The sequence below is a fragment of the Somniosus microcephalus genome, chromosome 5, assembly GCF_052327205.1.
Source record: "Somniosus microcephalus isolate GS21.2 chromosome 5, FLI_Smic_1.0, whole genome shotgun sequence".
Taxonomy (NCBI): Eukaryota; Metazoa; Chordata; class Chondrichthyes; order Squaliformes; family Somniosidae; genus Somniosus; species Somniosus microcephalus.
Window position 1 is genome coordinate 275852624 of NC_140991.1, and position 18132 is coordinate 275870755.

Below are 18132 nucleotides of genomic sequence, written 5' to 3' on the forward strand. Positions count from 1 at the left end.
TTTTATAAACATGAAGCCCTAAAAGAACATATTTTGATCAGAATTAATCCATTCAACCTTTAGTTTCAAGTCTGCTACACAAAGCAGCATTATAGTTAAAAAGCAGCTTCCAGAAAACAGCTGACGGATATCAGACTGATCCAACCGCCTTGATCGAGGGGAAAAAGGGCACTTTGAGGAGGAGGAGGATTAACAGTAATAGCAACATGCATTCATTTAGAACCTTTTAACGTAAAGTCTGTCCCAAAGTGTTGCAGAAATAGGTGAAAGAAAACCAAACGCTGAGCCCTGGAGCAAGGGATTGGGAGGTGGGGGGGTGCTGACCCTGGTAGACCCATCGTTTCAGCCTGTTCTTGCCCCACGGAACTGATTTGTTCCTATCTCAACGTTATTTTTCTCCCCCTTGTCCCACCTCAATCCGCAACGCTTCCGACACCCTCCACCAATTTAACAATTTCCTAACCCCAACCGCCTCCTTTTCACTATGGACGTACAATCCCTCTACACCTTCATCCCCCACTAGGACGGCCTGAGGGCGCTCCGCTTCTTCCCTGAACAGAGGCCCCACCAGTCCCCATCCACCATCATCATCCTGGCAGAACTAGTTCTTACATTGAACAATTTCACCACTCACTTCCTCCAAATTAAAGGTGTTGCTATGGGAACCTGCATGGGTCCCAGCTATGCCTGTCTTTTCGTGGGATATATGGAACATTCTTTGTTCCAGTCCTACTCAGGTCCCCTCCCTCACCTTTTTTTCCGGTACATTGATGACTGTATCGGTGCCATTTCCTGCTCTCGCCCTGATCTGGAAAATTTCATTCACTTTGCTTCCAATTTCCACCCTTCCCTCACCTTCACATAGTCCAGCTCTGACTCTTCCCTTCCTCGACTTTTGTCTCCATTTCTGGGGATAGGCTATCGACAAAAATCCACTATAAGCCCACTGGCTCCCACAGCTACACTTCCTCCCACCCCGCTTCCTGTAGGACTCTATTCCATTCTCCCAATTTCTCCATCTCTGCCGCATCTGTTCCGACGATGCCACTTTCCATACTAGTGCTTCCGATAAGTCTTCCTTTTTCCTCAACTGAGGAATTCTCTGTACCGTTGTGGACATGGCCCTCGACCGTGTCCGTTCCATTTCCCGCACTTTTGCTCCCACCTCTTCCCCTCCCTCCCAGAACGATAGGGTTCCCCTTGTCCTCCCCTTTCACCCCACCAGCCTCCACATTCAACGGATCATCCTGCACCATTTCCGTCACCTCCAGCGCGATTCCACCACCAAACACATCTTCCTCTCCCCTTTCAGCATTCCGAAGTGTCCGCTCCTCAATCACCCCCAACACCCCTTCCCCCGGCACCTTCCTGTGCAAGCGCAGGAGATGCAACACCTGCCCTTTTACCTCCTCCCTTCCCACTGTCCAGGGCCCCAAACACTCCTTTCAAGTGAAACAGTGATTTACTTATACTTCTTACAATTTAGTATACTGTATTCATTGCTCATGATGCAGTCTCCTCTGCATTGGGAGACCAAACACAGTTTGGGTGACTGCTTTGCGGAACACCTCCGTTCAGTCTGCAAACATGGTCCTGAGCTTCTGGTCGCCTGTCACTTTAATTCTCCACTCCGCTCCCACTTTGACCTCTCTGTCCTTGGCCTCTTACATTGAGCTTCATTGGAACAGTGTAAGTTCGAGGAACAGCACCTCATCTTTCTATTTAGGCACTTGTCATTTAATCACTCCTGCCTTTCACCCCATCAAAGTCCTTCCCTTTTGTTCTTTCTTCCCTTTCCCTACCTCCTCTCCCCTGCCCCCCCCCCCTTCCTCTAAGGATGCCACCTCATCCTCCTGTCCCTCTCTGCTGCAGCAGCTGGTGCTGCTCTGCCTGGCCTCATGTCCTTCTCCCATTCCTTGTACAGACCAAGGGGGACCCCTAGCAAGATGCCTATGGCCAAGCACCCCTCTTCCCCTGGTGACTCTTGTAAGGTGTCCAATAAGGTGGAGTAGCACAGCACTTACTCTTTTTATCACGTACCACCAACGCTGCCTCCGCAAGATCCTGCAAATCCATTGGCAGGATAGGCGCACCAACGTCAGTGTTCTTGCTCAGGCCAACATCCCCAGCATCGAAGCTTTGACCACGCTCAATCAGCTCCGATGAACAGGTCAAGCACTCTACTCGGAGCTCCGGCACGGCAGGAGAGCCCCAGGTGGGTAGAGGAAGCGCTTCAAGGACACCCTCAAAACCTCCTTGAAAAAGTGTAACATCCCCACCGACACCTGCGAATCCCTGGCCCAAGACCGCACAAAGTGGAGGAGAAGCATCCGGGAAGGCGCCGAACACCTCGAGTCTCTTCGCTGGGAGCAAGCGGAAGCCGAGCTCACAGCAACCCAAGCACCCCACCCACCCGCCTCTTCAACCACCATCTGCCCCACCTGTGACAGAGGCTGTAGGTCCCGCACTGGACTCATCAGTCACCTGCGAACTCATTTTTAATGTGGAAGCAAGTCATCCTCGGTTCCAAGGGACTGCCAAGAAGAACTTGCTTAAAATCTGTTACATCTCTAACTTTTTCCAGTTCTGACGAAAGATCATCGACCTGAAACATTAACTCTCTTTCTCTCTCCACAGATGTTGCCTGGCCTGCTGAGCATTTCCAGAATTTTCTGTTTTTATTCCAAGGGTTTAGTTGAAGGAGGAGTTTTCAAAAGGCTTTTAAAGGAGAGGGGAGGTGGAGAGGCGCAGACGTGTAGGGAGGGAAATCCGACTCGTGGTGGGACAAGGGGAGGGGGGGGGGGGGGGGGCGGTGGTGGAAGCTGCAGGAAAGGCCAGAGTCAATGGAGCAGTGTTGGGAAGGGGGCGCAACTTATTCAGTATTGGGAAATGTTTTAAAAAGTAAAAGGAAAAAGTTAAGCCATAAGGCGCCTTATTGTGCCACCTATCACAAGGCCTAAGTTTAGTGAAAGACTTCTTGAATTTAACTCCAGTGCTTACTTCTGAATTGCTGCATAGAACAAAGAAATACAGGTAGACTATCCTTTATCCGAACTTCCGAAAACCGAAAACCTCTAAAAACCGAAAGTTTTTTCGTTCAGCGTAAGTCGTGCGCACGACATGACCAGAGTGGCGCACGACTTACGCTGAGCAGGGCAGAGGGTCACAGAGTTCCCTCCTGGGTAGGAGATTGCAGGCCGAGCCGGGCAGTGTGAAGGAGGTAGGGGAGAGTGAACCCAACAATACAGCGGCCCGTCCGATATTCTTTTCTCCCCCCCCTGACCCAACCCCCGACCCGTCCGATATTCTTTTCTCCCGACCCGACCGATATTCTTTTCTCTCCACCCCCCCCCCACCGATCCCGACCCCCCCCCGGCCCCCGGACCCCCCCCCCCCCGACCTGAACCTCGGCCCATCCGATATTCTTTTCTCCCCCCACACCCGACCTGATTTGCGGGCCAGCTTAGTAGGAGTCAGCCAATATCCGTCTTTCCAGAGAAGCAGGAAGGGGAATGAGACACGGAACAGTCGCAAGAGGTAGCCTGACCTTTTAAAATTTATATTAAATACAAATTTCCCAGTCTTATAATAATACCTTCTGAAATCCGAAAAATTCCGAAAACCGAAACTCAGCTGGTCCCAAGGCTTTCGGATAAGGGATAGTGTACCTGTACTGAGGAAAAATACTAAGTTTCCCCCCTGGGTTTGTCAAAAATGAAAACGCACTATTGAAAAAAAAAACCCACGCAGCATATTGTGTAGAAAAGGGTTTATTACAACGCACATCTCTCTAGATCGGAATGAATTCCTGAAACACACTTGCTGGGTCAACAAAAAAGGAACACTCTCGAATTATGTTTCCAGCTACAGTGGCACATCTGAACGATGCCTGTGTTATTATATATAAACAGAAGTTCTCGGATCAGCACTGCCGGAATTCCTCATTCAGTGTCCACATCATGAGTCTACGGTAAACCACGATGGGCGCTTTCGGTTCCTTTCAATGATCCTCTTCCCCTCGTCAGCCTCTCCAGCTTTTTCTCCCTCATAAAGTACCACCGTCTCTACTGGGGGGGTGTTAAGTGGCCCTCCTTCCTGCGCCTGAATCTGCGCTCGGACAAGGGCCGTCTCGTGCGTAACCTTTTGATAGCAGAAGGCACACAGCACGTGCTTCAGTTTCAAGCGCCCGCACTCTTGACAGACCTCTATGTTGTTCTGAAACAAGAAGAAATTCCAATGCGAGAAAGGAAAACAAAACCGAGGAAATTTGCTCCACCTTGAAGTTTAAATTTTTAAAATAAAATTGCCGCGTTATTTAAATAAAGGTGTGCAACTATTGAGAAATCGTTTAGAAGTAGCCGGTGCAAACATACAACTCCAACAAGGATGCTTTACCTCCCAACCTCCCAGAGTTACATTAATGGCGGAAGAGCCCAGTTGTAGCGTTCACTGCAATACCGAGACCCCGTGACCCTTTTTTGTGTGATCCTCTTGAAGATCACCTGCAGGCAACTCTCTCTCAAGCAGAGGTCGGACAGCAGGTTGCTCATGTGCTGTCTTGATCCGGAAACCATGCAGGGTAACACATACACCACCGTATTTTTATAAACCGTATTTACTCGTGCACAAGACGAACGCATTAACACAGAACCCGCACTGATTTTACAGCTATAAGAAAACAGGATCAATCCCCACGTATAACGTCCCATTAAATACAGTGGCTCCCTGCAGAGAGGGAGATCGTATTTTAATACAAGCTGGCTGTTGGTTGCGCTGTCAGCTGAGGGTTGAGAGGGGAGAGCGGGAGCCCGTGAGCTGCAAGAATCTAACAGTAGGACAGGGACAGATGAGTGTACGCCCCAGAGTGAGGTACTGTACCGTCCAACACAATGACTCAGATATAAGATGCTCCTTTCAACCCCTCAAACAGTGACTTAAATTTCTAGTCTTGGAGAATTCTAGTCTTTACGCAGCAAGTTGTTATGATCTGGAATTCACAGCCTGAAAGGGTATCGGAATCAGATTCAATAGTAACTTTCATAAAGGATATATATTTGAAAAGGAAAAATTTGAAGGGCTATGGGGAAAGAGCAGTGGAGTGGGACTAATTGGACAGCTCTTTCAAAGAGCCGGCACAGGCACGATGGCCTCCTTCTGTGCTGTAAGATTCTATGAGTGCATAACAGCAGAATAAAACAAGTCGCTTGCAGCAAAGATATATTAGGTTCTTTGGAGCACTTTTGGAGGGAAAGGAAGAAACTGCAGGACTCAGAACTGAGTCTAAACCTAAACATATTGAGGCAATGTAGGAACAATTCTTGAAGTCCACCCCAAAAAATAGTACAGTTGCTCTTGAGCTTACTCTATACAAGTACCTTAACTTTTTCTAGTTTCCTAACGTCCCTCCTCCTACAGCGGTTGATCTCAATGGTGCGCCGTTTCTTGGGTGCTGCCATCCAGAAGATGCTGTCTAGGAAGCCGGGGCTGTCACTCTGGTCATTCTCACAGGCCTCAGGCTCAGACTGAGGCAAGACTGCTGAAGCTTGAATCGCCAATGCAGGAGCTGAGAGCAGAGAAAGGGGAGAAGTGAACAAACCATGTTTCATTGACAGAGCAATAAAAGTTATACGTTGATCACTAGGGAAGGAGAGAAGGGAGGGAGGAAGGCAGGGAGGGAGGAAGGCAGGGAGGGAGGAAGGCAGGGAGGGAGGAAGGCAGGGAGGGAGGAAGGCAGGGAGGGAGGGAGGGAGGGAGGGAGGGAGGGAGGAAGGCAGGGAGGGAGGAAGGCAGGGAGGGAGGGAGGAAGGCAGGGAGGGAGGAAGGCAGGGAGGGAGGGAGGAAGGCAGGGAGGGAGGGAGGCAGGGAGGGAGGAAGGCAGGCAGGGAGGAAGGCAGGCAGGGAGGAAGGCAGGCAGGGAGGAAGGCAGGCAGGGAGGAAGTCAGGCAGGGAGGAAGGCAGGCAGGGAGGAAGGCAGGCAGGGAGGAAGGCAGGCAGGGAGGAAGGCAGGCAGGCAGGGAGGAAGGCAGGCAGGGAGGAAGGCAGGCAGGGAGGAAGGCAGGCAGGGAGGAAGTCAGGCAGGGAGGAAGGCAGGCAGGCAGGGAGGAAGGCAGGCAGGGAGGAAGGCAGGCAGGCAGGGAGGGAGGCAGGCAGGGAGGGAGGCAGGCAGGGAGGGAGGAAGGCAGGCAGGGAGGAAGGAAGGCAGGGAGGAAGGAAGGCAGGGAGGAAGGAAGGCAAGAAGGGAGGGAGGGAGGCAAGAAGGGAGGGAGGGAGGCAAGAAGGGAGGGAGGGAGGCAAGAAGGGAGGGAGGGAGGGAGAGGAAGGGAGGGAGGAAGGGAAGAAGGTAGGAAAGACTTGCACATTTATGTAGCACCTTTCATGCCCTCCAGCAGTCCCAAAGCACTTTATAGCCAATGAAGTACTTTTGAAATGTAGTCACTGTTGAAATGTAGGAAAATGCAGGAGGCTACATTATGATGTCTTCATGGGCCACTTTGGTGCATACTATGGAGTTCTGGGGGCCATATATAAAGTTTAAATCCATGCCTGCTATTAATTTCCATATGTCTCAAATTGCTGACACTTGATTTAGGATTTATGCACCAATGAGGCCACGGAGTTAAGAGCAGCCCTTCACAACTCTCCAAGTCCACAAAATTCAAACAGGACAAAGCAATCAGTTAGAAATATACTATTCAGGAGCCAGGTGGCCAGTGCTTGGAGGCTGCAGTTTGGACACCCGATATAGACACTCTCAAGCAGGTCAGAAATCAGAAGGCTGGGGTCGGGGGGTGAACTGTAGTATTAGAGTGAGGAAGATAAGTGTTCTTTAAAAATGGCTATTGCTTGCGTTAGCTTTGTAAACCTTCTCTAATTCACTGCTTTGCAAAACACAGCACAATTCTGTTGAGGCCTGTGATTTTCTGGAAACTTCTGTTGTCAACCATAAAAAGAAAAAGGGAAAAAGGAAGCATTTTGTGGGAAACAGAAGCAGAAATTGGGATCGACTACCCATCTAGATTTGTGTTGCTGAATTGGCGAACCCGGATTGTTCTGTACTGCCGGACAGATTTTGCTCTTCATTAAAAGTTGTACAAAGCAGTAGCAGCAATGGAGTCGGTTACTGGGCTGTGCAGTACGACTCGTCCATCACTGGGAACTGGGTTTAAACAAAGCCGCCCCCCCCCCCCCCCCCCGTGCTCGCTGACATACATGGGCTCCCGGTCCAGCAACGCCTCGATTTCAAAGCCCTCCATGACCTCACCCCTCCCCATCTCTGTAACCTCTTCCAGCCCTACAACCCTCTGAGAACTCTGCGTTCCCCCAATTCCCTTTGCCCCACCATTGGTGGCTGTGGCCTCAGCTGTAGGCCCTAAGTTTTGGAATTCCTTCTGTAAACCTCTTTGCCTCCCACTTCTCCTTAAAACCTACCTCCTTGGCAAGCTTTTGGTCACCTGTCCTAATATCTCCTTATATGGCTCGGTGTCAAATCATGTCTGATAATGCACCTGTGAAGCACCTTGGGATGTTTTACTATGTTAAAGTTGCACTATTAAATGCAAGTTGTATTATTGTTGTTGCATCTAGCGTTCGCAGTACCGGACGTGAATGTGTCGGATGTAATAAGTGCAAAAGTCTTCCATTTGCAGTATTAATTCCCTCACCTTGAAATAGCATGAGGGGAAAGAGAGAAAAAAAGAGCTGGGCATCTTTTTATTTAACAAAAAGACATTCCCTCCTCGAGACAGAAAAACCAGGAGAGACAAAGTAATAGGTTTTGGAGTAAAAAAGAAACCGTAAAGGAACATGCTCAAAGACAACATAATGCAGTAAAGTATGAAAGGAACAATTTCCATCTGCTGCAATGGAACCCCGATTGCAGCAGAGCCAGACTACAACAAACATCGGCGTCAAAGACTGCAGGACCGGTTCAGTAGATTGAAATGCCACAGTACCACAGGAAGCAAAGAGTTGGAATAAACGGGTCTTTTTTCGAGCGGAAGGCAGTGACTAGTGGGGTACCGCAGGGATTGGTGCTAGGACCCCAGCTATTCACAATGTATATTAATGATCTAGACGAGGGAACTAGATGTAATATCTCCAAGTTTGCAGACGACACAAAGCTGGGTGGGCGTGTGTGCTGTGAGGAGGATGCCGAGAAACTCCAGTATGATTTGGACAGGTTGGGCGATTGGGCAGATGCAGTATAATGTGGATAAATGCGAGGTTATCCACTTTGGTGGCAAAAACAGGAAGGCAGATTATTATCTGAACGGCAATACATTGGGAGAAGGGGAAGTGCAACGAGACCTGGGTGTCCTTGTGCACCAGTTGCTGAAGGTAAGCATGCAGGTGCAGCAGGTGATTAAGGCGGCAAATGGTATGTTGGCCTTCATAGCGAGAGGATTCGAGTACAGGAGCAAGGATGTCTTGCTGCAGTTGTACAGGACCTTGGTGAGACCACACCTTGAATATTGTGTGTTTTGGTCGCCTTATCTGAGGAAGGATGTTCTTGCCATGGAGTGCAGCGAAGATTCACCAGACTGATACCTGGATGGCAGGAATGACGTACGGAGAGAGATTGGGTCGATTAGGCTTATATTCGCTAGAGTTTAGAAGAATGAGAGGGGATCTCATTGAAACTTATAAAATTCTAACAGGACTAGACAGACTAGATGAAGGAGGGATGTTCCCGATGGCCGGGGAGTCCAGAACCAGGGGTCACAGTCTAAGGATAAGGGGTAAGCCATTTAGGACAGAGATGAGGAGGAATTTCTTCACCCAGAGAGCGGTGAACCTGTGGAATTCTCTACCACAGAAGGTAGTAGAGGCCAATTCATTAAATATATTCAAGAAGGAGTTAGATATATTTCTTAAGGCTAAGGGGATCAAGGGATATGGGGAGAAAGCAGGGACAGGGTACTGAATTTGGATGATCAGCCATGATCGTATTGAATGGTGGAGCAGGCTCGAGGGGCCAAATGGCCTACTCCTGCTCCTATCTTCTATGTTTCTATGTTACCCGTTCCTGCAGCTGGAGAAGTCCTTTAATTTTATATAGTTCACCGAGGCCCTCTAGTGACAGTGATCAGGAATGGCAGCCCCATTGCAAAAGTCCATGAGAAGCTTCAGCGCAGTACTGAGGGAGTGCTGCACTGTTGATGCAGTCTTTCGGATGAGATATTAAACCAAGTCTGCCCTCGCAAGTGGATGTAAAAGATCCCATGGCACTATTCTGAAGAAAAGCAGGGGAGTTCTCCCCCATGTCCTGACCAATATTTATCCTTGAACCAACGTCAATAAAAACACATTATCTGGTCATTATCACATTGCTGTTAGTGGGATCGTGCTGTGCACAAATTGGCTGCCATGTTTCCTACATTACAAAAGTATTTCATTGGTTGTAAAGCGCTTTGGGACATCCAGAGGTCGTGCAAGGTGCTATATAAATGCAAGTCTTTCTCTCTTTATTGAAAGTGTGTCAGGTTAATGCAGGTTATCTTTAGTTCACTTTCCTTACTTTACTTAATGTGGGTGGAGCATTAATTCTGTAGCAGCAGAAATGCTCGTCAACATGATCATCTTGCAGCTCAAGTCTCCTACTGAACCTTTTGTTGCGCTCTCCCAAGATCAAATGGATCAAAGGGGGTCCATGAATTTTACAAAGATTATATCAAGATCTTCAGCAGCAGGAAACCAAAGGAGCTGCACAGTCTCAGCGGATGGGCATTGTGACAAAGTCAAAAACATACAGGAAGCGTGTTTCAGGGATTCAACAGGTCAGGAAAAATTGAGTCAATTAACACCCCAGCCCTTCCTGTGTTCTGAAGCAGTACAATGTACAACTCCCTTAGGCCTTTGTTCGCTGGCTTCAAAGTGACGAGGCTTATCGCTATCACTTTCCTGTATGCCAGGAGAACAATGACAGACTTTTACCAGCAATGTGCAGCAATCGGCATTGACTGGTCCCAGTCCCATTTTACCACAGGGGGAGCCTCTGGCCACTGTGTAAATTAAGGACAGATACAGGGCAGTCACCTATTTTAATTGAGACAACCATGCAGCACCTTGGCGATGTTACGTCGCAAGGAGCAGAAGGACAACATGTCGCTCCTCATTTTATTGGAAAACTCCTGACATTTGCAATTGGAATACTCTGTATGGGAAAATCAGTATCAAAAACATTGCCACAAGTGTGTATGAAAATGCAAATGCTGTCCCCCTCTCCCCACACAAATATACAGCCTGGACTTCATTTCAAATCATGCTTCAGCTTAAAAGGTGAACAATACACGTGGGAGGGGAAAAGAACGCGACCCCCCACCCCCGGTCAAAAAGCAGCCTAATCCGCCATGCACATCAGTGCCATTCGCAGAGGCATGAGCTGATTGACTTATCGGAGCAATGGCTAGGAATACTTTATAGCCCTGCCTGCGATGGGACTTGGTGCTCTTCACTGTGAGAGCATCTCCAGGATTGGTGATTCTATAATTGCACTGATTGGGGAGGGGGGGGGAAATGGGAGAGAGAAGAAAATCAAACAGTAAAATGGCTGACACAGGCAGACCCGGCTACCAAGAGAGAGGACAGGATATGCTCTCACTGCAGTCAGGGAGTGGTGGAGACAGAGATGCACTTCCTCACAGCTTGTAGAAAATATCAGGGCATAAGGGAGAATTTCTACCCAAAATTCACAAAAATATGCCCGGAATTCAGAAATTTGAAGGACGACCAAACACTCCCATACCTACTAGGGGAAGAGAGAAATTGTGTAACACTAGCGGCACACTATGTTACAGCTTGCCATAAACAGAGGGACAACCACTAAATATAAGAAAAGAGTATATATAAATTATATGAAAGTATATTTATACACTCAGGGATATATCTGTTTATACACTGTATGGATAGATCTGTATTTTTGTGTACAAACATGAATGTTTTTCGATGCTTTGGCAACATAAGATGTAACTTGTCATGCCAATAAAGCGATTTGAATTGAATTGAATTGAATTGAGAGCGATCGATAGGAAATACGAAATCTCACAAGGATATCCGGAATGAAGGACTGTGGAGTCATTTACTGCAACATCTAACTTACGTTAAGCGCCTTGGGGTGTTTTACTACGTTAAAGGTGCTATATAAATGTAAGTTGTTGTTGTGAAGTGTTGGCTCAGTCGGCAGCATTCTCACCTGAGAGTCAAGGCTGTGGCTTTAAGCGCCAGCCAAGGACTTGAGCACACAAGTTGGGCTGGCACTTCAGGGAGTGCTGCATTGTCGGAGTTGCCATCTTTTGGATTCAGACGTTAAACTGAGGCCCCATCTGCCAGTTCAGGTGGACATAAAAGGTCTCATGGCACTACTCAAGGAGCAGGGGCGTTCTCCTGGTGTCATGGCCAACATTTAACCTTCAACTAGCACTTCCAAAACAGATTAGCAAGTCATCTTTCTCTCTCTGGGTCGTGTTACCTTGCTGTGCTTCAATAGTTATCCACTGGCTGCAAAGCACCCCGAGGACGTGAGTGGCATTCTATAAATGCAAGTCTTTTCTTTAATACATTCTTGTAGTATGACACAAGCAAACCATTAGCAATAGATGAGACTAGACAACTGTTGTAAAGCCATAGAAACTAAAATGTACCAATAAAGAAAAGGGAACAGGAATGGAAGCAGCAGCAAACATTACAAATAGAAAAACAAGATATTAATGACAAAAAAGTAGGGAAATTTTGAAGAGTGAAAGGAAAGACATTGCATGCAGTGATGTACTGATCGGATAACACTGATTTACAAGGACTTATTAAAAATAAAAATTCCTCTAACACAGTAAAGGGAAAATTGTGAACAAGATAATACGTATGTTCAACAACCATTCGGAATGCGATAAAATGGTCCTAAATAAGCAACCAGAAAACAGGAATGACACACAACAGATTTAACAGCAGCAATCTCCTCCACCAAAGCATTTTACACCCTGGTCATAAATCTGTACGAACACTTTGAGAAGAGTCCACAGTCCCCCTACTGTGCTGAAGTAACCATCGCCACTTCTCGCTCCTCCTCCCCGCAACTATTGATTCTTCTAATTGTCAATGTCTGTACTTTGCACCAGAATACAAATAACCACAGGAAACATACTGACTTCACTTTGAAGAGTACACAAGCTTCCCTAAAACTGTTCAAAATATTCCATTTCAAGCACTGTTCAGTCAGCTGACAGAAGGGGGGTTTTGGAACGCCCACGTACAGTGAATATTAAGAGTGGTACACGAGTGACAGGCAGCAGTTCAGCGGGGCTAGTGCACGCACTGTTTGGATGGGGAGCCTGTCTTACTGTTGACATCAGTGTTTATATACCATGCGTCAGATTACTGGTGATTACGACACAAGAGCTGACCATTTTTCTTGGCATGGGGCAGGGGTGGAGGAGGAGGATTAGCAAGTATGACACAATGGCTAGTTCCCCTACAATCAAGCGCTCAAGATATCAACCGTGGGCTCCAACTGTGGTCCGAATATCCTCTACCTTGACTGGATGTAGTAAAACCTCATCAGAAACGGCTGGAGTTCATGGAACACAAAGACCATAGCCACGTACTCTGGTTAGAACAGGTTAAGAGGGAATCTCACCATCAGCTCTCAAACTAAACAAGTGATGAAATTTAACTTTCCTTTTTTTGAACAAAAAATACATTTATTCAAGTAGTTAACACAGATCAACAGGGACACCAGTTGGAAAGATTAACTGAGGTTGACACTGTGGCGGAGATGAAATATCAGTGGAAATACAATAGCAATCAACCTGGAGTGTTTCAGGAATTGTTCTTTCAACTAGGTACATCTAGCCACCTCCCTGGTTGTGGGTTCAAGTCCCACTCCAGAGACTTGAGTACAAAATCCAGGCTGACACTTCAGTGCGGTGCTGAGGGAGTGCTGCACTGTCAAGAGGTGCCCTCATTGAAATGAGACGTTAAACCGAGGCCCTGTCTGTCCTCCCTGGTGGGCGTCAAAGATTTTGTGGCACGATTCGACGAAAAACAGGGGAGTTCCAGTATTTAGCCCTCAGCCAGCACCTAAAAATAGATGATCTGGTCATCATCACATTGCTGTTTGTGGGAGTTTGTGCGCAAATTCGCTGTTGCATTTCCAACATTACAACAGTGACGACACTTCAAAATTACTTAATTGGCTGTGAAGTGCTTTGGAATCAGCAAAGGTCGTGAAATGCGCTATATAAATGCAAGTTCTTTCTTTATTATCTACTCCAGTGGGTATATACTTTAAATTAACAAAAACACACACACACAGGGTGGAATTTTCCCTCATGGATTAAGAGCAAAGTGCAAATTCTGACCGAGGTGCATCGGCTTTGCATAAAGGGTAGTTTTAACCTGCAGTGGCAACTATTGGCAGCACCGAATGCTCTGCATCGTGCAGCTTCGTAATAGTCAGCTCTTGTGCTCACGCAGTTCAAAGGCATCTTTCAGTTATGTAACAATTTATTTATTGACACTTTTTGGTAAATATGTTAGCTTATCCAAGATAAGCGTTGCAAGTAGTTGGAAACAGAACATTTTCCCATGTTTGGTATCCAGGCCGAATATAAATTAAACCTCCACATACAATAATCAAGAATTAAAGCACCGTCAACAAGAAGGGCTTCTCGGAGAGCGGTTTAAGAGGTGGAGGGGACACCGCCAACAGCACTGTAAGCAGTGAGGGGGCGGTCAGCGCGAGGAGCGAGGGGAACGGTCAGCGCGAGGGGTGAGGGGGAACGGTCAGCGCGAGGGGTGAGGGGGAACGGTCAGCGCGAGGGGTGAGGGGGAACGGTCAGCGCGAGGGGTGAGGGGGAACGGTCAGCGCGAGGGGTGAGGGGGAACGGTCAGCGCGAGGGGTGGGGGGAACGGTCAGCGCGAGGGGTGGGGGGGAACGGTCAGTGCGAGGAGTGAGGGGGAACGGTCAGTGTGAGGAGCGAGGGGGAACGGTCAGTGTGAGGGGGGAACGGTCAGTGTGAGGAGTGAGGGGGAACGGTCAGCGCGAGGAGTGAGGGGGAACGGTCAGTGTGAGGAGTGAGGGGGAACGGTCAGTGTGAGGAGTGAGGGGGAACGGTCAGTGTGAGGAGTGAGGGGGAACGGTCAGTGTGAGGAGTGAGGGGGAACGGTCAGTGTGAGGAGTGAGGGGGAACGGTCAGTGTGAGGAGTGAGGGGGACGGTCAGTGTGAGGAGTGAGGGGGACGGTCAGTGTGAGGAGCGAGGGGGAACGGTCAGTGTGAGGAGCGAGGGGGAACGGTCAGTGTGAGGAGCGAGGGGGAACGGTCAGTGTGAGGAGTGAGGGGGAACGGTCAGTGTGAGGAGTGAGGGGAACGGTCAGTGTGAGGAGTGAGGGGGAACGGTCAGTGAGAGGAGTGAGGGGAACGGTCAGTGTGAGGAGTGAGGGGAACGGTCAGTGTGAGGGGGAACGGTCAGTGTGAGGAGTGAGGGGGAACGGTCAGTGTGAGGAGTGAGGGGGAACGGTCAGTGTGAGGAGTGAGGGGAACGGTCAGTGTGAGGAGTGAGGGGAACGGTCAGCGTGAGGAGTGAGGGGAACGGTCAGCGTCAGGAGTGAGGGGAACGGTCAGCGCGAGGAGTGAGGGGAACGGTCAGTGTGAGGAGTGAGGGGAACGGTCAGTGTGAGGAGTGAGGGGAACGGTCAGCAATGTCAGCAGTGAAGAGGATGGTCAGCAATGAAGGGAATCTGCTGTTGAGCTGAACCCGTGTCCGCCTGGAGATTTTTCTGCGTTAATTACCTTTCACAACAAGTGTGTAAGAGGGCTTTAATTCAACAAATGCTGTCAGTGTGTAACCAACCAGATTATATAACGAACAGAGCGCAATATAAAGAATCTCTTTATTGCAATCTTCTCTGAATCAGCGTGCTGGCTGCAAAACTGTACCACAGCTCCTCTGCAAAGAGCAGTGTCCCTGACCACAGCGCCTGGCTCCTGCACACCGCACACACAGACATGGGTTCACACAAGTGCTCTCGAGAATTGTCGCCTGGAACAACACGAATATGGCGACCCCTGCTGCCAGCGTAGAGCAATGCAGCTTGGGTCAACTGGCCTGTTGTTCAGGTGGCTGGATGGGGCTCATGAGCAGTGTTGTGCAACAAATTGATTGTGTTCGATAATTCCAGGAGCTGTGAACAGTCCAACCCCCAAAGACTGTGGCAGCACATCACTTCTCCCCTCCTTGTTTGAGATTACGGCATTCTTTAACTTACTACCTTGGTACAGAGTACTGAACTCTATTTTAAAATGCTTTACAGTGAGGGATTGCTCAAAAAGCACGACACCACAGGTGACCAAGTGGGAGGCAAAAACTTCCCCACAGAGGGGAATAATCTAAAGAATCACCGTGAGCTGTTCTCACACACCTTCCAGCAGCCAGTTATGGTGTCCCTTGTGTAGCTAAGTGAACAAGCCTCTCACCCGGGATAGAATATAACAGAGACTTAAATAAAGGGAATTACGAGGGTATGAGACGGGAATTGGGTAAGATTGATTGGGTGGTGTTTCTGGGGGGATTGACAGTGGATAGACAATGGCAAGCATTCAAAGATAGAATGGAAGAATTCCAGAACATGTTTATACCGGTTTGGCATAAAAATAAACCTAAAAAGGTGACTCAACCGTGGATAACGAGGGAAATTAGGGACAGCATAAAATCAAAAAAAAGGGCATATCAACTGGCAAAAAAAAGCACCAGACCGGAAGATTGGGGGCAGTACAGGATACAGCAAAAGAGGACAAAGGGATTAATCAGGAAGGGGAAAATAGAATACGAAAGTAAACTTGCAGCAAACATAAAGACAGACTGCAAAAGCTTTTATCGGTATATCAGGAGGAAAAGACTGGTAAAATCCCAAGTCGGTCCCTTGCAGTCTGATTCGGGAGAATATATAATGGAGAATAAGGAAATGGCAGACCAATTAAACTCATACTTTGGTTCTGTATTCACAAAGGAGGACACAAATAACCTCCCAGGAATATCGGCAAACATAGGGACTAATGAGAGGGAGGAGCTGACAGAAATTAGTATCTCTAGGGATATGGTGTTGGGTAAGTTGAGGGGACTGAAGGCCGACAAATCCCCAGGGCCTGATAAACTACATCCTAGGGTACTTAAGGAGGTTGCCCTGGAGATAGCAGATGCTCTAAGGATCATCTTCCGGAACTCCATTGACTCGGGAACAGTACCCGTGGATTGGAGGGTAGCTAATGTTACCCCAATATTTAAAAAGGGGGGTAGAGAGAAAGCAGGGAATTATAGACCAGTAAGCCTTACATCGGTTGTGGGCAAAATGCTAGAGTCCATTATTAAGGATAAAATAGCGGAGCACTTGACAAATGGGGAAAGGATCGGACAGAGTCAACATGGATTTACAAAGGGTAAATCGTGTTTGACTAATCTGCTGGAATTTTTTGAGGAGGTAACTGGTAGAATAGATGGGGGAGAGCCAGTGGATGTGGTGTACCTTGACTTCCAGAAAGCCTTCGATAAGGTTCCACACAAAAGATTATCATGCAAAATTAAGGCTCATGGGATTGGGGGCAAAGTATTAACGTGGATAGAGAACTGGCTGGCGGATAGAAAACAGAGAGTTGGAATAAACGGCTCGTTTTCGGAGTGGCAGGCAGTGACCAGCGGGGTGCCGCAAGGATCTGTCCTGGGACCCCAGCTGTTCACAATATATATAAATGATCTGGATCAGGGAATTGGATGCAATATTTCCAAATTCGCTGACGACACTAAACTAGGAGGAGGGGTGGGCTCTGATGAGGATGTCAGGAGGCTACAGTGTGATTTGGACAGGTTGGGGGAATGGGCGGATACGTGGCAGATGCACTATAATGTGGATAAATGCGAGGTTATCCACTTTGGGGGTAAAAACAGGAGGGTAGATTATTATCTAAATGGCAATAGATTGGGAGATGGGGAAGTGCAGAGGGACCTGGGTGTTCTTGTGCACCAGTCACTGAAGGAGAGCATGCAGGTGCAACAGGCGATTAAGAAGGCAAATGGTATGTTGGCCTTCATATCAAGGGGGTTCGAGTATAGGAATAGGGATACCTTACTACAGCTGTACAAGGTGCTGGTGAGACCGCATCTGGAGTATTGTGTACAGTTTTGGTCGCCCCATCTGCGGAAGGATGTTCTTGCCATGGAAAGAGTGCAACGGCGATTCACCAGGCTGATACCTGGAATGGCGGGAATGACCTACGAAGAGAGATTAAATAGTTTGGGCTTGTACTCACTGGAGTTTAGAAGATTGAGAGGGGATCTCATCGAAACATATAAAATTATGGCAGGCCTGGACAGGCTGAATTCAGAGAGAATGTTTCCAATGGCCGGGGAGCACAGAACCAGGGGCCACAGTCTAAAAATAGCGGGCAAATCATTTAAAACAGAGATGAGGAAGAATTCCTTCACTCAAAGAGTGGTGAGCCTGTGGAATTCCCTGCCACAGAGGGCTGTGAAGGCTAATTCAATAAATATTTTCAAGAGAGAATTGGATATATTTCTGAAGGCTAAGGGGATTAAGGGTTACGGAGAAAAGGCGGGGACGGGGTACTGAACTGGTAAGATCAGCTATGATCTCAGACGAAGATCAGCCATGATCTCATTGAATGGCGGAGCAGGCTCGAAGGGCCGAATGGCCTACTCCTGTTCCTATCTCTATGTATCTATGTATCTAGACCTAAACACTGATCTGCATCACCCACGCCATGACAGGAGCGGCGACCGCTGGACAGACCACTGCCTAATCCGCTCTGTCATCTCCATCAATGTAGCCCCAAAACAGCGGAGGCAACAGCAACAATACCGCAGGAAAATCAACACTGGAGCACTCAAAGTCCCTGCTAAGAAAGCCCTATTCAGCCTGTGCCTCACAACCAACCTGATGCCTCCCAGTGATTCAGAGACACAGTGTCCATAGCACCTAGTCTGCACTCAAGGCCTCCATAATCAGCACCTGTGAAGAGACGCTCGGTCACTCGACCAGGAAACACCAGGACTGGTTCGACGAGAACGACCAGGAGATCCAGGAGCTAATAAGCCGCAAGCACAAGGCATTCCTGATCTGGAAACAGC

At 48.2% G+C, this 18132-nt stretch overlaps 1 protein-coding gene across 2 annotated transcripts in view; it reads right to left on the reverse strand.

The window, feature by feature from the left end:
- Positions 1–3754: 3754 nt before the first annotated feature.
- The window catches only part of mrpl32 (mitochondrial ribosomal protein L32), a 30192-nt gene continuing 15814 nt past the window's right edge, over positions 3755–18132 (reverse strand). For both annotated transcript variants that reach the window (XM_085988989.1, XM_085988988.1), the window contains exons 2-3: positions 5376–5563; positions 3755–4215 (exon numbers count right to left, since the gene is read on the reverse strand). In XM_085988989.1, the coding sequence (XP_085845115.1) occupies positions 3958–4215; positions 5376–5563 (446 nt within the window). In that variant the 3' untranslated portion in view covers positions 3755–3957. The remainder of the gene's footprint in view (positions 4216–5375; positions 5564–18132) is intronic.